We start from the raw sequence: 22,665 nt of genomic DNA, 5'->3' as shown, positions 1-22,665 counted from the left end.
TATGAGCACCAGCCACTAAGGCCTCTAAACACCGAACAGCTCCCAGCCATCATGCAGCTACTTTACAAAGACAAGTGAGGTTGCGTGGTACCGGGCTGAAACATGTGAGCTTTCTTGGCAGAAAATTGATGAGCGGGGCAAGGGATGGGCAGAGTTGGAAAACTATATTTTTATTATAACTACTGGAAAAGTGCACTTACTTTGCCTTAGTTTTCCTTTTGTTCATGAAAAAAGGAATTTGGTAAATGTAACTCTTTCATTGTTTTAGCTAAGCTTGAAAAAAACTCCACTAAAACCCAGAAATATAGTTTGCACGTATCACTGTTCTTTTAATTTGGTTCAATATGATGCATGTGATATATACACCTTTGGGTACACTTCTGCTAATTGATTAAAAAGGAGGAGGAAGACAGCCCAATATCCAAACTTAACTCCTAAGGCTGATGGAATTTTAAAATGTCTTGAGTTTAATAAGACTTACCATACAGGCATGGATGAGGGTGTGTGCTGGAAGAAAGTTCAGTATTTAATGCTAAGAGCTGAAGCTCTGGGTTTAATTTTCAGATGCAGACTAAACAGCAGGTCTGCAGTAGAAGAGGCCAGTGGATTCTAAATGGAACCGGGAAATACAGACTCAGAGGTGGTGTTACCACGATGCCCTCCTTTGTGTGCGGTAAGGAGTGCAAAAATCACAGAAGTCCATGTCAGCTTTAATAAGTCCTTATCTTTTTTTTTTTCTTAACTGCAAATAATTCTGCAACTCTTCTATTACATGATGTTGCAGGCCAGAAATACATATGTAATTTAAGCTATCTTGCCAATAAACCTACAAATACTTGGTAATCTAGAAAGGGTAGTTATGGCTAAATGGCATTCTTTTTTTTGTTATCTGTGTAGGTTCAATTTCTCAGGAACTCAGAACGACACACTTAGGAGTTTTCCACGTTCATGAGTATCTTGAGTCAGTCCTGTTACAGCAGAAATAAAGGGCTCTCCTCAGCAGCAATGACCAGGAACTAGTTTTTCAAGTTCCATCTGTAGTTAAGTGACCGACAAGACCACAAAGCTGAGTTTTTCTATTCTGTCAGATATTTTCGTTTAAAATGTATCAAGACTATTTAACTTAATGGAAAGTGATTATTTCCTCCAACTAGGAAAACTCTACAGCAAATTTTTAAAAAACATGTTAAATGGAACACATATAAACCATATTATCTGGTAAGAGCAACGGATTCTGGTGGAAATGCTAGGCAGGAATTACGTTTTTCAAAAGGAGACAAGAAGTTGAGATATTGACAGCATTTGTACCTGATCTTGTCTTTATTTTTGCATTACGTATATATAACATAGAATTGTTAGGACTACTTTGTGTGTGTTAGCATCAGCTTAATAAAGTTGGTTTGAAGGTCTTGCTAGGGCATGTTTAATGTAAAGAAGGTTGAGCTTGGACCTCACTAATCATAGATGCCAACCACTGCACTAGCAGGTCTCAGTCCCACTCTGCCAGACCAGTAATGACTATACATGTCTATCTACACTGCAGGATTGTGTGAGAAATGTGACAACCACTTGGGGAAACCTTGAGAAAGAGTAAAAATCCAGTAAGACTATAGTGTGAAGCTGTGATTATTAATGTCAGTTACTAATTCTGTGATTATTTCTTTACCTATGATTCAAGGATAGGTTCTTAAGAAAGAAAAAAACTATTCAATAGGGTCCCCAGAGGAAAGTAAAATAAAAGTATTAGCTTCCTAAAATGCTCTCTGGCTTGTCTTGTCTGTAATCTCAATAGAGTTCCATTACTGAAAATATCGCAACAGAAGTAATGCTGGTCTCTGGGATACAATGAATTTCTCCTTCCTGGGATAAAGGGCTATTTTTTAAAAATCTGGAGATAGTAGGCACATTTTTCAAACAGGGAAATCATTTTGGGTATAAACTAATTATAAGTTTCAGGAGTCACGATTTCTGAGGATTACTGGTTTGATCAGTTTTCCATGCCAGGTTCAATTCTTATCACAGGAACACTGCATTTAAAAAAATAGCTAAAGACAGCAAAAGGATTTTTGCATAAACAAAGTATTCAAAAGAAGGGATTTTTTTTTTTTTTTTTTTTTTTAAATAGAGATAGGGTCTCACTATGTTACTCAGGCTGGTCTCAAACTCCTGGGCTCAAGGGATACTTCTGCCTCAGCCTCTCAAAGTGCTGGGATCACAGACATGAGCCATCATGTCCAGCCCAGAAGAAGAAAATTTATTTCAGTGTTTCCACAACTGTTGTGGAATGTTCTTATTTTTATGCAAAGTAGCTTTAAATTATGATTAAAGACTGCTTAAGGGTTATATTCCAGATGTGCTTATTAATGGCATAGACTAGGAAAAACCTTTTCCTTTTGTTTTGTAGATGTGTAAAATTTTGCATAGGTGTTGTATTTGCAGCCAGGGAACAGAACATTTGTGGATTTTAATCATTATTGCACCAAATGTTATTCATTATCCTGAGTTATGACTTTTGAGTAAGATTATAAAAATATCAATAACAGTAAGTTAACAAATAATTTCTCAGTAGACATTTGAGTGTCCAGCAAACATTTCCTGAATGTGAGTGTCTGAGACAATGCAATATATTTCTATGCAATAATTAGGGATTTTCTTAGAAAGACCAGGTTTTAAAGCCAATTGCTATTTGTTCCACATTAATTTGGGTCAGTAAGTTTGGAGAATAAGAAGAAAGATATATATTGAGTAAATAATTGGTTTTTATCCAGTACACATCAAAATGTAGAGGAAAATTCTGCAATGTGAAGGGGAAATGCAGGCAGCCACTGCCATTTTGTTTTGAGCCTAATCCACAGACTTCCCCACACAGAAACAGTCATACTTAAAAAAAAAAAAAACTCTCGGCAAATTTGTCAAGTCCAGAAACACTAAATTTTGCCTTTTGGAGTTTTATAAGTTGCCCTAAATTGAGTGATGTTCTTTCACTTCTGTTAGAAGTTGTCATCTCTATAAAACATTTCCTGCCAAGAACCGCTGACTTCATCCTGCCAATATTCCTGTATTACAACTGTTAGCTAAGCTAATTACTTCATCTGTTTACAGTTAATAATCATTTTGATATGCTTCCTCTGCCCTCCAATTTCCCTGTGCTGCTATGTCCTTGAGCTACTTTATTAAGGGTTAAACCTTGGTTTCTACTTTGCTCTCTCCTTTTCCCTTGACCTGTGTGATGTCAGAGGTCAGCGGTTAAGTCAAAAAGTATTTCCTATACAACAAAACAGTGCAACTCAGGGCAGCCTTTGATATGATTCTTCATGTTTTGCCAGTTGGTACTAAACATTTACTGGCCCACAAGATGTTTTACCAGCTTGAAAGTGCATAAGGAAAAAAATAAATACATCAGTAATCTTTATGACTTAGGCAGTATAAATCATTATGTTCCTTGAGTGAGTAGACGAGTGAGTATTTGTAAGTCTGATTTATTATGAACTATTTACTGCACTGGCCAAGGTACCATGTAAAAGATGAGTGTTAGAGTGAGAATGCTTTCCCCTTTCCTCCTTCCCTCTTTGTATGTCTAGACTAAAAGCCCCCAGTAAAAATGCCTTCTTTGAGAACGAGATGCTGACTGCAATTCATCAACTTGCTTGTCCCAAAATGAAATCTCTCATTTTGCTCCAAACAATGTTTAGGTTGTCTGAAATATAAACATCCTTAAAACTGCCCTTGAAGTCTCTGTAAAAACATTCAACATTTTATTTTGAGGGGGAAGAAATCCCGTGATAATCAAGGCTTACTGAGATTTCTTTGCCCGGGTGCACACCACCCACAGAAGATGTTACTCGCAAGTGAAAACTCTTTTTTGAAACAGAAAGCTTTGTTCCCAGTCTTTTAGAAACTGAAAACTTTGCAATCCTCTCACTGGGAAATTGAAAAGGAGCAGGTTTGTACCTGTCCTAATTGCCAGAGGCATTGTTTGCCAGGGCTGTACAACAATGGGGAAAGTAGATTGAAAGGGTTGAGAACTTTTGGATTTTAAAAACCTGTTTTCCCTTTGGGTAGAAGAAAGGTGAGAGAAAAATGTCTGAATTACATTTAGGGAGTCCCTTCAAGTCTCAGGTGAAAGCCTTAAAAGGGAAATAGCAATAAACGATCAAATACCTGATAAACTAGAGAAACATTTTTAGACATCTCAGATGGAAAGAACTTATTTTTATCAAAGTAAAAACCTGAGTAACAAAGCACCCTCTAATAATAATAATAATAATCTGGTACTTTTATGGTGTTTCTTTTTTTAAAAAAAGAAAAAGAAAAACCTACCACCATTTCCTACTAGGGTTAAGAATGTAATTCATATGACTGAGAATTCAACTGCTCAAATTGCTAAAAAATGAGCTGATTTCTATTTCTTTCTTTTGAGATGGAGTCTTGCTGTCACCCAGGCTGGAGTGCAGTGGCACAATCTCTGCTCACGGCAACCCTCCCCCGCCAACCAGGTTCAAGCGATTCTCCTGCCTCAGCCTCCCAAGTAGCTGGAATTATAGGTGCCTGCTGCCACGCCTGGCTAATTTTTGTGTATTTAGTAGAGACGGGGCTTCTCCATGTTGGCCAGGCTGGTCTCGAACTCCTGACATCCCTAAGTGTTGGGATTACAGGCATGACACCGCACCCAGCCTCATTTCTATTTATTTCTAATTAGCTAATTTCAATTTATTGTTTATCACTTGAAGTGGAAATATAGTAGAGCTATTTTGTAAGCCGTTTTCATTGGTTTTGGAATTTTAGAAAAAAGTTAACGTGCATATTACAGATTTTCCCCTTTAGATTTTTAAGAGGCTATTAACTCTCCCATTAGGATTATGGGACACAGTTGATGTTTGCAGCTGATGACACCTGGTGGATTTCCCAAACACGAACCCCTGCAACAGGGTGGTCCTCCACTTTTTATTTCTCTCTAGATGCATGTACTTGTACGCACAAACACAAGTGCATATGTAGGTGCTGAGATTTGTCATAATTCTGAATTCGTCTCCTCAGAATAAACTCTGCTGCTTTGTACCCCAGGTTCAAGAAGGGCCATTCTTGAAGATCTGAGGAGACTTCAGCATTGGGCGGTATAAGGATACTTTACCACAGAGCCTTTGTAATTCTGTATACATGTGACAGAAATACTAGGAAGATGATTCTGAATTCTTTAGCCCTAATGATAGGATGGAGCAATTACTAGAAAATTTCCTCCAGCTAAAAAATCCTGCTTTAAAAAACATTCAAGGAAAACACTTGACGTCAAAGAGGAAGTACTTTGGAATAAATCAGGATTCTAGAATTTTTGAGACGATAAATATCTGGAAATGAAAAACAGTCAAAAATAAGTCAGAACGTAATAATGCTACCTGGAATTTATATAATTATGAATCTCTTGTAATGTTCTTGGGAGGAAGGGAAAAGGCATTATTATTCCATTTCCTAGGTGGATAAACAGAGCAAAGAGAAATTAATTAGCCTAGTGATGGGGTCAGAAAGAAAAACCTAGGTCTCTTTACACACTTTTGAGTCCTTTTCTTTAGATATAAAATATTTAGCTGTGCAAAAATTTTTATCTCAAAAGTGATTCTGAATGTAACCCCTCAAAGTGCTGTTGAAGGAAGGATATGAGGCTGAGTTAATCCAGATTGCCACATGGGAAAGCCATCTGGGAGGGTATTTTGAAAGAAACAGATGGAAAAGGAAGATATTCTTTTGAATGTAGTGTAAAATTTACATTATCGTCCACGAACTTTCACATAGTTTTCATGTTTACATAATTCATTACTGTGTCATCAGACAATATAAATTAGGTAGCCCAATGAGCTCATGTTCTTTTTTATAGTTCTGAGTCTGAACTCTCCTATATGGGGCAAATCTGGAACAGGGTCTGTAAGGTAGTCAGATTGATCCTTGAAGATCAACTCAATCCACTTATGGATTCTTTGAGATTCTGGATTCTCTTGGGAAAAACTGTGATTTCACTTATATTATTTCTTGGTGTATTAATGCCCAACTTGCAATCAGTTCTAGCCACATTAATAATCTCCACCTGTGATGCATTTGTTCTTGCCTCTCTACCTTTGTATATGCCATTCATCTCATCTGTAATTTTTTTCCCTTAATTTATGTTTCAGTTTTCCCTTCTGCAACTCAACAACAACAAAATCAAACAAAACAAGAAAATTCCAGTCTTTGGGGTATCATCCCCTTGATAACCTGAGGCATTCCACTCATTCATCCGTATCCCCTGGGTGTCCCATGCACATTGACATTCTGTGGTCATTTGCTCAACAAATGTTCAAACATCTTCCCATGTGTTTTCATGGAGTGTCTTCATCTCTGGTTGCACATTAAACTCACTTAGGGAGTTCATAAAAAATACTGATGGATCTCCAGACCAAATAAACAGAATCGCTGAAGGGTGGGGCCATGCTGGGGAGGTAAATGTTTAACAACTTGCTCTTCAGGAAAAAAAAAAAAAAAAGTCCTGAATTTTAGTATTTGTCATTTTCCATGGTGTAAATACTCCCACCATAGTGGATTTCAAGCTACCTACTCGACATCACTGCACAGAATTCAGAAGAGATGTTCACTATTTGCTCACAAGGGCTGGTTCCAGCATACCACTGGATAGGACACAGGCATATACATATAAATACATTTCTCAGGTGCAGTGACTGTTTTTCTTTGTTTGACTCATCTTCCCTATGACACTAAGCAGAGGAACTGAATCAATATTAACAAATCACATAAGGTGATTAATCTGTAGTTCACAGCCTGTGATGCAAATGTGAACTCTGCCTCATCCTTTGACTCAAATGCACAGATATCAATTTATTTTCTCTTGATTTTTGTCAGATAAAGGATGAGAGGCTAAATATATTTGGGTTCTCCTACTTAAAATGTCAAGTTTTTGTTTATATATATATGTGTGTATATATAAACATATATATATGTGTATATAAACATATATGTGTTTATATATGTGTATATATATAAACATATTGTTATATATATAGTTATATATGTGTGTATATATATTTTAATATGGTATAATGTGTATATATATATATTTTAATATTGCTTAAAGACACACAAACAGTGGGTCTTTTTAGCACCCCTCTCCCACTCTTAGCTTTTATGTATGGGAGCAGCAATGAGAATGACTTTTTTCGTGGTAACTCTGTTTTTATTCCACTTAAAGCTCATGTGTAATTGTTTGAAGACAGTTTCCCTGGATCCTTTCATGTGTTTGGAAGTTTCAGTTCTCTTCTAAGTGGCATTTTTAGAGAATAGTAGATATATACGATTGCCCGGGTGGTCCTTCCCAGGCAAGGCAACATTGACCTAAGAAAACAGGATGCAAGGTAGATTTGTAAAGACCTCTAGGGAAAAAGATTTCATGGATACTTAAAATTACACGAAAGAGTTCTACTTAATTTGATAGCTCATGACACTGCTTAATAACTTATTTTAGCAGGTTCAGCATACCACCTAGATCTCCAATGACTATGTACATCCAGAAGGGAAGAGAACAGCAGGACATTCTTATACTTTAATAATGGCTCACATTATTAGCAATCATGGTTAATTTATACTTCAGTTTTGCTTTCTTCAAGATATGCTTCCTCAATAAACATGGTTTTTTAATGTTTCTATGTATAGATTATAGTGAGGACAAGGAATATGGGGCAAGAGACGTAGAGCTATTTCCCAATTTTGATGTTGCCAAAAACTTCAGAGACTGGGATTCAGTTATTTAAATAAGATCTAAGAATGCATCAGTCTGCAAGTTAGTATAACTTAATTTTCAAGTATTCCAGCATTCTTTGCAGTGTTTTGGGATCATCAAATATTATGAAATGGTTCAATGAAGAAATATGTTTCCAGTCATGAATCATTAAATAGAAGTCTGGTGTCAAGTCAACAGAACATAGACAGTCAGTTGGAAAGGGCAAAATTTGATGTTTAAGAATTGGTAAAAGATAGAGTAAGATTAAATATTTGTTTTACATATGAGGCAATGAAATAAAATAGTTTTATTTTTAAAATAATTTATATTTGCTTTGTACACTTAAGACCTTACATTTTGGGGGGTTTTTAATGGTACGATTGTCGACTATATATTCCTGACTTTGAAGGCTACAACACATTTTCAAGAACACTGCAAGACGATAATCAAAATGGAGAAAATGCGAAATAAGGTTTAGTTTGGGGACATTTTTCAGAACATATTTCACTTTTTATATTAATGGGGAGAATATAATTAATGACTATGTCTTACCTGAGCAGGCTTCTTCTGAACAACTTGTTGTGGCTAAGGAGGAAAAGAAAAAGATATATTTTAAAAGAAAATATACATTATGGAAAAAATTAGGTGTACATATTTTAAATGTATATACTTGTCTTCAAAGAAAACAGGAAAGTATAAAGTTCAACTGGTATATCCAAAGTTAAAAGTGTTTATACATGGCCAGGCGTGGTGGCTCACGCTTATAATCCCAGCACTTTGGGAGGCAGAGGCGGATGGATGGCTTGAACCCAGGAGTTCTAGACCAGGTTGGGCAACATGGTGAAACCCTGTCTCTACAAGCAGTACAAAAATTAACAGTGTGTGGTGGCATGCAACTGTAATCCCAGCTACTCAGAGGCCTAAATGGAAGGATCACGTGAGCCAAGAAAGGTCAAGGCTGCAGTGAGCCGTGATCATGCCACTGCACTCCAGCCTGGGTGACAGAGCAACACCCTATCTCAAAAAAAAAAAAAAAAAAAAAAAAAAAGAAAATTGTTTATTCCTGATCTCTCTATATTAAGGAAACACAACATAGGTTATCTCAGTGAAAGCAATTCCCAATTAAAGTCTGGCATACACGCCAACTAGCTTGAAAGAAACTTAACTGTTTGATTCACTTTGTTTTTAGCTTATATGTCACAAAACTGAGGAGTGAAGGTACCTAATTTGTTAATATTTCATTTTTTAAAAACACCTTCATTGAGACATAATTTACATACCACACAATTCACTCATTTAAAGTATATTTTAGTATATTCAGAGGGCTGTGCAACCATCACCACAATCTGATTTAGAACACTTTCATCGCCTCTAAAAGAAATATTGTACCCATTAGCGGTTACTCTTCCCTAACCTCCACATCCCTAGCCACCTCCCATGCCTAAGTGACCATGGATCTACTTTCTGTCTCTATGAATTTACCTATCTTGACATTTCACGTAAGTGGAATCATACAATATATGTAGAGTATTTTGTGTGTGACTTCTTTCACTGGCCTAGGGTTTTCTAGGTCATCCATGTGGTAGCATCAGCAGTTCATTCCTTTTTATGCTAAATAATATTCCCTTGTATGGATATACCACAGTTTACCTATCCATTCATTAGCTGGCGGACATCTAGGGTGTTTCCACCTTTTGGCTATTATGAACAATGCTACTATGAACATTTATATACACATTTTCGTGCGAACATGTTTTCATTCTTGGGTATATACCTGGGAGTGGAATCACTGCGTCATACTGTAATTCTTTGTTTCACTTTTTGAGGAGCTGCCAGACACCTTTCCAGAGCAGCTGCACCATTTTACAGTCTCACCAGCAATGAATCTGGAGTTCCAATTGCTCTGTATACATGCCAATGCTTGTTATTGCCTGTCTTTTTGCTTATAGACATCCAAATGGGTGTGAAATTAAACATCATTGTTGTTTCGATTTGAATTTCTCTCACAACTAATGATGTTGAGCATCTTTTCATGTGCTTATTGGCCATTTATATGTCTCCTGGGGAGAAATGTTTATTTAAATCCCTTGCCCATTTAAAAAAAAAATTGCTATCTCTTCATAACGAAGTTGTAAGGGTTCTTTTAATGTTTTACATCCAAGTCCCTTATGATTTGCAAATATTTTCTCCCATTCTGTGAGTTTGTTCAGTTTCTTGATGGTATCACAGGAAGAATATTGTGTTATATCTATACCTATTGTATATGTAGAGCAAAACTCTCTCTTTTGAGTGAAACATCCGAGGGAATGTTTTTCTGCCTGCCTAACTTTCCAATAGAGTATTAGAAAGTACTTGTTAGTACTTTGGCTTTATAAAAGGTGGATTTGAAGCCTGAGATTTTCGATGGATTATTTACTTCCAGCCCTCACTCTCATGTCTGAATACAAGCATGCATTATTCTATCTACACACCACTGAGATTTGTGAGTACACCTGAGGTACTCTGATGTGGATAGTGACATGCTTTCTTGCGCCAGTGAAAAATAAAATTGTTACAGTTCTCCCAAATAACAGCAGTTAGGACACCTTCACTATTCACTAGCCCCTGTTCGTTCATTCTGAGAGCCCCTTCCTCTCAGAGTTCCTCTCAGTGGTATGGTGGTTTATTGCTGGTACATTAAAAATTCCATATAAAAATCATCAGAACTTTTTTTGTTTTTAGATGGGCAGCATAAAAATAAAATAAATGGCAAGGTACTTTTGCTCAAAGGAAAAGACGTTCTTCCCTTTGACTTTAAACCACAGTAGAGATGAGGTCATCACAAAAGCCCAAGTTTTGAGATGATATTTTCTCCAGGGGAAATCGAACTAAGAACAATGAGGACTTTTTGCCTCTTAGGACACAAAAGCGTGGGCTATAAGAGGATTCATTTCCAAAGGGCCATTTGGAAGAAGACAGCACTCTTCTTCCTCCCCCTTTTCCCTGTCGATTACACCTGTACACATGTTTACTCCCAAACCGTTTCAAATCTACACACATTCTTGCAGGCTGACTGGTTCCTACTGCTCAGAAATCCCCCTCCTTTTTTGGCCGAGGCTCCCGCATTCATGTGACTCCTGCACACTGCAGCTCAATGAAATCCTCTGAAAGGGCTGCCAGCTCACCCAATTTTCCATGAATTAGGTCCTGACACTTCAATGAGGGGAAAGACAATGTCTGAATCTCTGCCAGCCCTGGCTCCCGGCCTAGTCCGTGTCACGGAACTTCTACCAGCTACCCTCAGACACAGCACTTCATACTTTTCAGACCACCAAACAAACAGACCCTTGAATACTTTCAATGTTGGTTGGGGTTATGGCTGCCAGGATGTTTTCCCAGCCTCTGGCACCCAATGGCTCCAGACTGTGCCGAGAAAGTTTTTGTTGTTGTTATTTTGTTTTGTTTTTATTTTTATGAATGGCTTTGGTAGAAAACGCAGACTGAAGCATAATACTACCACCATTCATAAAAAGGGGAAGGAAACAAACTGCTGTCTGGAAAGCTTTTTGGACGCCAAACAAACTGTAAGTCTCTTATCTTCCTTGAGGCATCTCTCGGCTCAGAACTAAGTGTTGATACTTAGAAACCAGTTGCTCCTCAGGGTTCTTGGCATTAAAAACACGACTGGCCACAAGATTTTTTATAAGACCTGAATAATATCAACGATACATATTAGTCTTCTGTGCCGTTAACAGTAAATGTCCATGCACCTTAAAAATGAGTAATATTTTGCACATGCATTTCCTATATAAAAGCTAAAATCCTTTATATTTTTAACATCTGCCCCTTTGTTACTGGGAGGGTCCAGGCCTTACTGTTTTCATTTTCTCACAGGGAAACCAAGGCCTAGGGAATTTAAATAATCTTCTGAGATCATTTTCTAAAACTAAAACAACTTGAGTCTACTGATTCTCTTAATCTCTGATATAATGCTCTGAAGAAACCCAGTCTGCTCCTTGAAAAAAAAAGAAAAAAGAAAAAAGTCAAATCAATATCCAATCCAGGAGAAGTTGTACTTCCCCGGCTTTGATTTTCAACTCCAGATTGTTCAGCAAGGCCTAGTTCTGATTCCTCCAGGTTGCTGATGAAAAGTGAATCCCAGGGGACAAGAGTCAGCCCTGCAAAGTCCAGCTGCCTCACCTCACTTGGAGATTCTTCCTTCATTATCAATTGTGGAGGGGATGAGTCCCTCTTAAAGGTGTGGACATCATAATGACCGTTCTAGTGAATACATAGCAAAGCCTTTCAAGTTATTTAGACAAATCTGATGATCCAATTCTAAGTGTGCACATAGGGAGTTTATATAATTTAAGCACTTCGTCAACTTGGCATGCAAACCCTTCAATGCACTGAGATTTTTAATTCATGATGTTGAGACTATTGCACCTTTCAAAAAGCTTGTAATGAAAATCCTCATTCCATGGTTGCATTTAAACTTCTAAAATACAGTGGGGTGAAACAGAGCTTCCTCCCAGAACAAAACATCAATAGCAGCATTGACAAAATCACCAAAGGACTTTGAAGAAATATTTTGGATTAATAGATGTTAAAATAAAACTGTGGTCGGATGCGGTGGCTCATGCCGGTAATCTCAGCACTTTGGGAGGATTGTTTGAGCTCATGAGTTTGAGACCAGCCTGGGTAACCTAGCAAGACTTAACCTCTATTAAAAATAATTAGCCAGGTGTAGTGGTGCATGCCTGTACTCCCAGCTACTCAGGAGGCTGAGGTGGGAGGATTGCTTGAGCCTAGGAGGTTGAGGCTGCAGTGAGCTATGATCACACCATTGCACTCCTGCCTGGGTGACAGAGCAAGACTCTGCCTCTAAAGAAAAAAAAATGGTGAGAACTCAAAGACCCCATCAGTTGAACATATCATGTGAAGATTAAGAAGAGCTCTTTCTAACCACATGGATTTCAGTGAGTAGTGCTCTGTAGTCTAGCCCTTAGAATGGACTAGCTCAGCCACAATTGAAAGTATAATGCTTGCAAATAAATAAATATCATTGTTAAAGTATATACAAATAGCTTAGGGTACAACATGCTAAGAAACTGTAGAGGATAAGCAAAAGGAAAGGACATATTTTTGGATTTCTGAGGTCATACAGCAGACGAGCAGTTCTCCCAATGAAAGAAAAAAAGTTACTGAATTTTTAAAATCCACAGAGTATCTGGATTTTTAAGATTTTGTAGAAAGACACTTGTGTAGGAAATGGTCTGCCATTCCACCTATTTCAGAATAATTAAGAAGTTCCTTAGCCCTCCTAAGAATACAATCTATGGTTCCAGGAAGTCTAGGTATTTTAAAGCTGATACTCAGACAGCTAAGCCACTCCTTCTGGTAGGCATTGAAAGAAAATCCTTGCTAACAAAGGACCCAGACATTAGTAGTTCATTTTAGTACTAATCTAAACATTAAATAAAAAGAGGCTTGAATTGAGCTTACCAACTTAATTTTTTTAAAAAAATTAGGCACAGTGTATGGTAAAGCAAACATGATTATTATGCAAAGGGTCTTAAGTTGACCTTAGAAAGAAAGAAGCCCTTCACATGGCTCTCTGTGCAGATGAGTCTCTGGCTTTAATGTAAGCAGCAGAATTTTAATATAATTAGATCCTTTGCTTCTTGCCAGCCAGTAGTAGGTGATTTTGCCCACTTTGTTTTGAAATCGTATGATTTTGTTTTAAAATCATACCACCATTGTTCAACCAATAGGTACTTCTGTGCACTAGCATAATCTTTTTTCATGTAGATTGCTTTCCAGTCTCATAGCAATATAGTGTAAGACAGATCTTCTAGCTATTTACTAAAAAAGGATGTAAAAACCCTAATTGCTATAAAAATTCCTCAATGGGAGTTACATTTTGGGGGCCTTTCACACCTCATAAAATAACATCTCACAGGATCATCTGTTATTTAAAATTTTAAGTTAAATATGGTGTCATGTTAAAAGTGTTTATGCAAAAGATATTTGTTTTTAAACTTCCAAAAGAGTCCTTTAGATATAAGCCAGCTCATTGAACTAGTGAGGTTTATGATCATGTTTGTATCCACACAAGTGTAGCCAGTTTTATCTGCCTGAACTGACAGATGAATATATCCCTACCATATAGACAACATTTCAATAAATACATAGACCTATTACTTAATCACTTCACCGCTTTCTAGACCAAATTGATTGGTTATTTATAGGAAAAATGTCCCCAAATATTGAATAAGTAGACACAGCTCAAATTCTAGACAAGTAGTCATCAAATCTCTCTGCAAACACTCCAAATGGCCATGAACCATCAAGGCCAGCAGCAGCCTTGACTTGTGTGGTTGGGGCATATTGATGGGAATAGCTTTTGACTTGTGGTATGAACAATATCCTTCTTCACCTTTTATCCAAAGTTATTTAAAGGTTCAAAACACAACATTTCTTTCTATATAGAACATTCACCGAGATCCACTTTCATTTATGTGCTGTGAAATATGCTCTTATCCTCAGAAATTTCACACTGCTGTCCTGAATATATTTTCTTTGAATTTGATGTTTACCTGGCTGAAGGAGGATGACCATTATCAAGAATTTGTCTTTCATGAAATTACGTGATCGACATGTTTGTTCATGGCCCTCCGGATTTACAGTTTTAAAACTTCAATATTCCAGAATGTCAAGATTTGTGTTTGGGTCACTTTTCAAACAATGAACTTCAGGCTTTGGAAGCTTTGAACCATTTTTTTTTTTTTAAAGCATAAGAACCTCCCCCACACCTTTTATGTTAGATCTTATGTGGGAACCCTACAACAGAAAGCAAACAAAATGGTATTTCTGAGACTCATTCACGTGGCCTCTACTCCAACCCATCTCTACCTTCCCAGGATGCCCCTGAGGCCCCTCAATGGAAAACCAGAGCTCCAGGGGAGGTCAACTAAAAACAAATCTTAGGACTAGGCGTGTTGGCACATGCTTTTAGTCCCAGCTACCTGGGAGACTGAGGAAAAAGGACCCTTGAGTCCAGAAGTTCGAGGCTGCAGCGTACTATGATCGCACCTGTGAGTAGTCACTGCATTCCAGTCTGGACAACAGAGCAAGACTCTGACTCTTAAAAAACAAAAATCTCTGATTTTTAGATGCAAATCCTCCTGCAGAACTGTATCGCCAGGATAGGTGGAGGCAGAGCGTCTTCACAGCATTCACCCTGTGTGACTCGTACTATCAGGTTGAGCCACATGAACTGGCATTTTTGTAGGTGAAAACCAATCAATTATCAGCAATTTCATATGGTTTAATCCCATACAATCAAGGTAAGGTCTTTCTAATTCAGTAAGAGTAATTTTTGTGACGTGCCATTAAGCTGTATTAGCCAAGAGATTTTTGTACCTTCTGTGTACCTTTTTGTACCTTCTGAGATCCTGTACTCAATTTTCTTGCTCACTCCTCTCCAGCCTGGATCCTTCCCCTTACACTTACTTTACCAAAAGCTGCCAGATTGCAGTGAAAGGAGGGATTGGCCTATACCAGGCATGGTGTTCCAGTTTCTTGCTTATGCTGTGGTTCTTCTTTCAGAGCACCAGGACTGTCTGTGGCCATCTGGCTAGATTCTCATACCCACTCCAAATCCACCTGAACTCTACCTCTTCACTGAAACTGAATGGCTGAAATAATTTGTACCTAACACTTCTCTGTGGCTATCCAGGGAAGGTCTAGAATGAAAACTGTCACTTTGAATTAAATTTAAAATTAATGGTCAACTCAGGTATTGATCAGATATAGGGGAATTCAGTTTGAGGTATTCTACAATAGTAAGTGATCAAAAAGTTTTAATGTACCTAACGAATGTATTTTGATAATTAGATAGGAATATGGTATATCTGAAGTTTGAAGGATTTATTTCAGATCAAATGTTGATGCAACATTGTGAGGATGAGATTCAGCTATAGTTAGCTATACAAATCACACCTCTAGGCACCACTCTTCTGGGGTTGAAAGTTTTTCTGTCTTAGTGCTTCCTGAGTTGGAAATAAACCTGCCTCCTAGTGATGGGAGGCTTTGGTAAAGAGGAGAAACCATCTACCAGGAGTAGCTAGTGAGAGTTTTTTCTGAACCTAGAAAAAGCCTAGGTTAGGCCTTAACTTCCATTCCTTGTGCCTCCTGTGTGCATTTAGAGATGACTGTGCAACGTGTGTACACATGTAGCTACGGGTGGTTACAATTCAACAGTAACATCTGGCCCTTATGGTGCAAAGGAGATTTTGTAGTTCTCTCTACAAAGTCTCCCAAGAAGTGATAAATCTATGGGGGAGTTTTGGCAAAATCTCTGGAATTTCTGCTTGGTATTGTGGAAAAGGGGAAGTGTTCTTTATTTTCTATTCTCTTGGCTTTGCACTTAGACTTTAATGCAAAAGACAAAAGTAAGCATCATTTCAAAAGTATTTATTGGATTATTATAGCAAAGTGCCCTCACTGCTGCTGGCCTCGTTTCATCTGCTCAAGGATGAGAATAGCCACAAGCTGCTCTAGTTAGTGTTGATTAACATCAGACTGCGTATGTGTGGCGATGAGCCATAGCAGCTCTCATGAGAACAGATTAGGGGGCTGATACTTCGGAGTTTTTGCCTTCCCTCGGGTGCCTTTGAGACACCTTTGGAATGGAGTGAAAAGATCAATGGGAAGCCCTTTAAAAATCACAGTGTCATGATTAGTTTCAAAATGCATCCTTCTGGATTCTGACCTGATGAAGTGGTTCATTGGCTCATCAAATACTAATTGATATTTGAACTATATGACAGACAGGAACTGGGTGTAGAAAACAAAGAAGAAATCTTTCAAGAAGCCTAGAGTCTAATGGGGGAGACAAATGAAGCACAGATATTAGAGTACAATGTACAATTTTAGATTAATATTTTTTCCTACAATGTTTTCTTAAGTGTGGGAAGGCGTGCTGATCAAATATTAAAAAGATAAATGTAGGAAAGAAGAGATGACTATTTTCTTTATAATAGGGAAAATAAGAAAGTAGAGATAAGGTCACTGAAAAAAAATTCCAGAAGAAATTTGAAGACGAAGTAGAAGAAAAGTATCACTTTTTCCCTATCACAAAGAAATACAGTAAGAAAATTTCTTTGCCTTCACTTTGGAAAGTTAAAGATTACAATTAAGCTTAACAAATTAAAAAGCAAAAGATGTGGTTTGGGGATAGTGTTGTCAAACCATGGTTAGTGTCAAGGGGATACTCTGGTGTGCTCCCGAGTTATAGCAGTTTAATAGGCATTTTTGTTTTACGGGAGATGGTTGTGCTTTGAGGAACATAAAGCAGTCTGAAGTAAACAGTCACACACAGGTGGGGTAAAGGAATACACAGTCTCAGGAGTCGACTTTGCATCTCAATTTTTATGATTCTCTAAGATTTTAGGGAAAAAATCCACCCTTAGTCAAAAAGTGGAGTGAAAATTGTGAGATTAATGTTACTTCATAGAAAAGAATGAATGTTTCAGTCCTATTTCCTATTGCTACAAGTTTTCAAAACAGGAGCGCTATACATACATACACACATATATACATACACACATATATACACATATATATATTTTTAAGGCTCAAATTATTTATTCTATATGTATTTCTTTTTGTCTGTGTATGACCATTCACAAAGCTAGGTCACTTTGCATATGCACATGTGCTTAAGAGCCAGCACAGGAAAATGAATAAATATTTGAACTGCCATGCTGCTGGGTTTTCACAAATCAAACAAGTATGCATAGATGCTATAGCCTAAGTTCAAACTTTAGCTAACGTCAACTCCAGCCAAATGAAGACTAATTAGTGCTCAATATTAGATGAAAAGGAGGCATCTATGAAATAATGGAAATGAAATTAGATGCTATTGGAGATTACCAAGAATTAATATCCAAACTTGTTGTTAATACTCCAATCATGTTGGCAATATACTTGAAAGTCCCTTTAAGATATCCATCTTCTTGACATTTGGCCAATTATTCAGATAGTCATTATATTACATCAGATCAGGACTTGAACTAGATACACGCAATTTGACATGGAACATGTATATCTTTTCTTGTACGCTTACCCATAAGCTTATAGAAATAATATGATTTTTAAAACAGTTCTTATTACTTTCATTCTGACTAAAGAGATTTAGAATCAATACCCAGAAAATGTATTTGGTTCCAAGAACATATGCCCGGTCTTAGACTAAACATTTGAAATGGTTTTACAAAATGATTTGACTATCAAGTATTTCCCAGCACCTATAGCACTTACACATGGAAACTGAATTTAAAAAGCTGAATCATGATTTTAGGCATTTCTTTTCCTTAAGGAAAGAGTCAGTACATTTATTTGTAATCTCTTATGTTCTCAAGGACTACAAAGGGATAGTTTATGGGTTGAGTGCTCTATGATACTTAACTGAGTCATATCTCTCCTAGAATCCTAATTTAGCACTATTTTCTTGGCACTGGTTTAGGGCTGACTTTAGCAGTTGAGTTGTTTTCCTTGGAGGAAGCTTAATATTCAATCCGAGAAACGTTAACTATTCCCGAACATTAGCTTATATCCTTAACGTTTTTAAACAGTTGTGAAGTGAGTTTTTTCTGCTACATGCTCACACTTCCACAGTGGCCCTGACACCCTGGCCTTTCCAGAGGATACCTTCTTCCCGGACCTTCCTTCACTGTCTTCTCTGGATTGATGACCTTTCCTCAGAAGCTGTAAATTAAAGTGTCTCCATTCCCTTTTTTAGACAATCAAATACTTCATTCGTCTTGTCTTCCAAATCTACTCTATCTCAAACCTAAGTGGTGCTTCAGGCAACTGTTTTGAACTACCCAACCCAGCTCAACTTCTCTAAAATGGTTGATTCTGGGGTCAGCATTCTGTTAACTTAAAAACTGCTTATCTTTGTTTAGCACTGTATAGAATATTCCAGAAATGTCTCTCTGAACTCGGCTTCACGATCACATCCATGGAATCAAGGATTCCTTCATTTCAAGATGAGCTGACATGAGTTTTCATTTTGTTGATATCAATCATATGATGATAATGACACATAGTTTGTATGTGTCATATGATAATAGTGACACAGTTTGTAATGTGATTTAAAACTGCACTGACTGATTTTAACCCTTACAACAACCATGTACAGATGTATTGCCATTCAGATTCATGCATGCAGAAGCTGAATACAAAAGACAGTAACTGACTTGCAAAACATTCCAAGGCCAGAATATAATGAAGCTATAACACCCGCCCAGGTTGTATAGCTCCACATCTTTTTCCCTTTCCACTATTCTACACTGCCCCAGAAAAGAATTTTGGGCAATTATTCAGTATATTCCGTGCTTTTTTTTTTTAATGAAGAAAATCAGTGTTATATGCAACCATCCTCTTTTATCTATATATAAAAATAGCATCTGTTTTTGAAAACATAATAAAAATCTAGCTTCCTAGGACTATGATTTCACTAAGAAGAAAAATGACCAAATAAGGAGAAAAACTGCATTTTAATGTAACAATTTAAAAGATCTTAGTTCAAAAGAATGTTTCTAATATATTTAAAGGACAAATCAGCAGTAGAACACTATTTTTATAATAACAGCTTTGCTCTGAAAAAAGTTTTCTCATCAAAAAGTTCAAGATGTTTTAGAAATATAGAGCATCTTGTTTCTCACTAGATTTCTATAAAAGTAAAAATCCTATCCTGTTATTCTTATGTATAGCTATATCTATCTATCTATACCTTCTTTAATCCTTTTATTTCTATTATTCCTTTTGAAAACTGTAGAAAATAAATTCGGGTAAGGCTAAGAAGGCTAAAATATCCATGATAAATGTTAATGACTTACTTTTGTTTTTTTCCTCTTTTGTTTATTACCTGCTATAATATTTGATTATGTTACAAATGTTAGCTATAAATTCTGTGGTGTCTATGATATAGAAAATATACAGGCACAGTTCCTGTATCTCTGGACTTTACAGTCTCATATATTATATGTTAATGTCTGTGACCAAAATATGAAGAAGAATAAAAATGCTTGTTCCCCATACAGATGCCATACGAGTCCTTCCCATAATGAGGTAGGCCCATCTACATCATCACACCTCTCCCCTTCCCAACCACATGACTTTCTAATCAATAAATCTCCACGTCTCTTGCCTTTAGTCCCTTGTCCAGTATGGTCTCTGTGTTCACTGGCTGGTGCTCCTGTGCCTGTGTTCATTTCTTTAGAATGTTACCATCCATGACATTCTTTTTTACTCATGATCTATAAATACAGAGGAAGTCATTTAAAACACTTCATTTAAAGCTTGTATGTGGCTGGGTGTGGTGGCTCATGCCTATAATCCCAGCACTTTGGGAGGTCAAGGCAGGTGGTCAGGCGTTTGAGACGAGCCTGGCCAACATGGTGAAACCCCATCTCTACTAAAAGTACAAAAAGTAGCCAGGCGTGGTGGCAGGTGCCTGTATTCACAGCTGCTCAGGAGGCTGAGGCAAAAGAATAGCTTGACCCTGGGAAGCGGAGGTTGCAGTGAGCCGAGATCACGCCACTGTGCTCCAGCCTGGGTGATCCACCGAGACCCGGTCACAAAAAAAAATAAATAAATAAAAGTAAAAATTAAAAAAAACTTGTATGTTTGCATGTGTGTGTGTACATAGAATATTTATACATATTTATATTAAGGCACATTACCAGTCAAAGCTACCGACACACCATTTCATGCTCGAGTCTCAGAGAAGCTGTGTTTACAAACATTGAGCAGACCATAACATCAATGGAAAATTTCAGGGAGAATCTTCCTAAAGCAGGGAAATTGGCCATCCGCCTCACTCACTCAGTCCCTACCATGTTTCTAGTCTTCTGGAAGAAGTAAATATTAAAAAAAGGTTTCCAACTAATTTCTAAGGCCTCTCATTGCCTGGAAGAAGTCCTCCTCCTCTTCTAGCTCTTCTTCCTCAAGTGCTAAGTCATACCTTCCATATATCTCATAAAAGAGTGCTTGTTAGAAATGCTGATTCCTGGACATGACTCTTAGATTTGGAGGGTCCAGTGACCTGCTTGGGAGGATGAGGTGGGAGGATGGCTTGAACCTAGGAGTTCAAGGCCGGCATGGGCAACATGGCAAAACTCTATCTCTACAAAAAAGTACAAAAATTAGCTGGGTGTGATGGTACATGCCACCCATTTGATAGCAGTAGTCTCAACTACTTGGGAGGCTGATGCACTAGGATCACCTGAGCCTGGGAAGGTCAAGGCTGCCATGAGCTGTGATCATGCCACTGGCACTCTAGCCTGGGTGACAGAGTGAAACCCTGTCTCTAAATAAATAAATAATTAAAAAGAAACATTGTCATGGGAAAACAATGCTTACACACCCACAATTCTTTTCTCTAACAAGGGAGTTGTTAGCCTGATAGAGTTACTTTTTTGGAGTTCCAAAAGTGGCTAGAAGAAAATGAGTACATTTTAAAAGACATATTAAATATGATTTGATCTCCCTATATTTCCTGCAGATCAGTGTATGTAAGAAGGTAATGGAAATCCAACCAATTTGTAAGACTGTAGATAATGAATTCTGACAAGTCTCAAATAGCCCACCAAAGAAAATTCCTACTGTATGCTTTTGGGTATAACAGTGAACCCCAACTCAAACTGATTTAATAATAAGGATATTATTTACTTAACATAACAAAAAGCCTGGAGATGATGCACGTTTAAAGTTGGTAAATTCAGTGGATCAAGAAATGTCGGAGCTTCAGATTCTTTCTTTCCGCTCTGCCAGTTGACATTTATTCTCAGTCTATTTCCTTCAGAATCACAAAATGGGTACAGTCATTTGCAGTGGCCATTCATAGTGGCACTTCCAGAAATGTCAATGTCCAGCAGAAGGAGAGAGTCTCTTCCGACAGTCCCTGCAGATTTCACCGCCCTTTTTAACAGGCCAGAACTGCCTTGCGAGGGGAATGGGACCAGCATGACAACCATGGACAGATCAGATTTACCGCAGGGCCATGGAGAGGGTCACTTTCTGTGAACAAAGGAAGCTGGGGAATGGATAGAGAGTAGCAACCAGTTTGGCTTTGCATATTTTACTATTCTCTGTGCTGGTTTGTCTTTGAGGGTTGATAAGAAGCACCCTCTTGACTCTGAAATCAGCTGCACAACATTTTTCTTTGCATTGTTTGTCCAGGGGTAGTGCATAAAGTTTTTGCCTTTGTCAAATTGTTTCTGAGGAGGCAGAAGAACAGCCCTCTTTGTAGAATGTACATGTTTCAGTTTTACAGTTATTATGGAGATGGTGTCAGTGGTTTTTGCTTTCCTGGTCTGTTTGGAATTTTCCTCTGGTAAATCCAGATTTGTGGACCAAAGGGTGTAGCTGTTCCTGACAGCTAGTTAATGAGTGTGCCATACTGCCTAAAGACCAGCTGTAACTCATTGGTCATGTCCAAAAGGAATTCCAGAGATGGGTAGTAAATAACTAACATGAGCTTCTGCCCACATTCTGGAAGCCGACTAAATGTCTACTGACTTTTAATGGGAGTCAACTGCAGTTCTGCTTGGTTAAGCTGAAGAAGAGCAGAACCTGGGGTTGTGCTTGGGGCCGTCTGCTGCCCAGTCATAACTATTCTCTTTGTTCCATGCCGCTCTTCCGGCTCCCTGTCAGTTCAGCAGGGGAGTATCCCACTCTAGGAACAAGTTGTCTATTGAAATGAGATGCTTGTCTCTCTGCAGATGCAGTGGTATTCAAGTCCTTGGCTCTAGATAATACACAGTTTGGTATGTCTGGGCTTATTGCCAGATGTGCAGGTATCTCTGATCTTGGGAAGAACTGTTGGTGGTAGTAGCTTTAAAAAAATTTTTTTT

The 22,665-nt window shown here is 37.7% G+C and overlaps 1 protein-coding gene across 2 annotated transcripts in view; it reads right to left on the bottom strand.

Annotated features, from left to right (window-relative positions):
* The window catches only part of HMGA2 (high mobility group AT-hook 2), a 141,498-nt gene that overhangs the window by 6,618 nt on the left and 112,215 nt on the right, over positions 1-22,665 (bottom strand). Inside the window, exons 4-5 of one of the 2 annotated variants that reach the window (XM_037996842.2) lie at positions 8,312-8,344; positions 7,190-7,374 (exon numbers count right to left, since the gene is read on the bottom strand). In XM_037996842.2, the coding sequence (XP_037852770.1) occupies positions 7,300-7,374; positions 8,312-8,344 (108 nt within the window). In that variant the 3' untranslated portion in view covers positions 7,190-7,299. Of the gene's footprint in view, positions 1-7,189; positions 7,375-8,311; positions 8,345-22,665 lie in introns of those variants that run through there. The other variant, XM_008003920.3, reaches the window with a different exon arrangement.

This window comes from Chlorocebus sabaeus, chromosome 11, assembly GCF_047675955.1.
Source record: "Chlorocebus sabaeus isolate Y175 chromosome 11, mChlSab1.0.hap1, whole genome shotgun sequence".
Classification (NCBI taxonomy): domain Eukaryota; kingdom Metazoa; phylum Chordata; class Mammalia; order Primates; family Cercopithecidae; genus Chlorocebus; species Chlorocebus sabaeus.
This window is presented reverse-complemented; position numbering and strand designations above follow the sequence as displayed.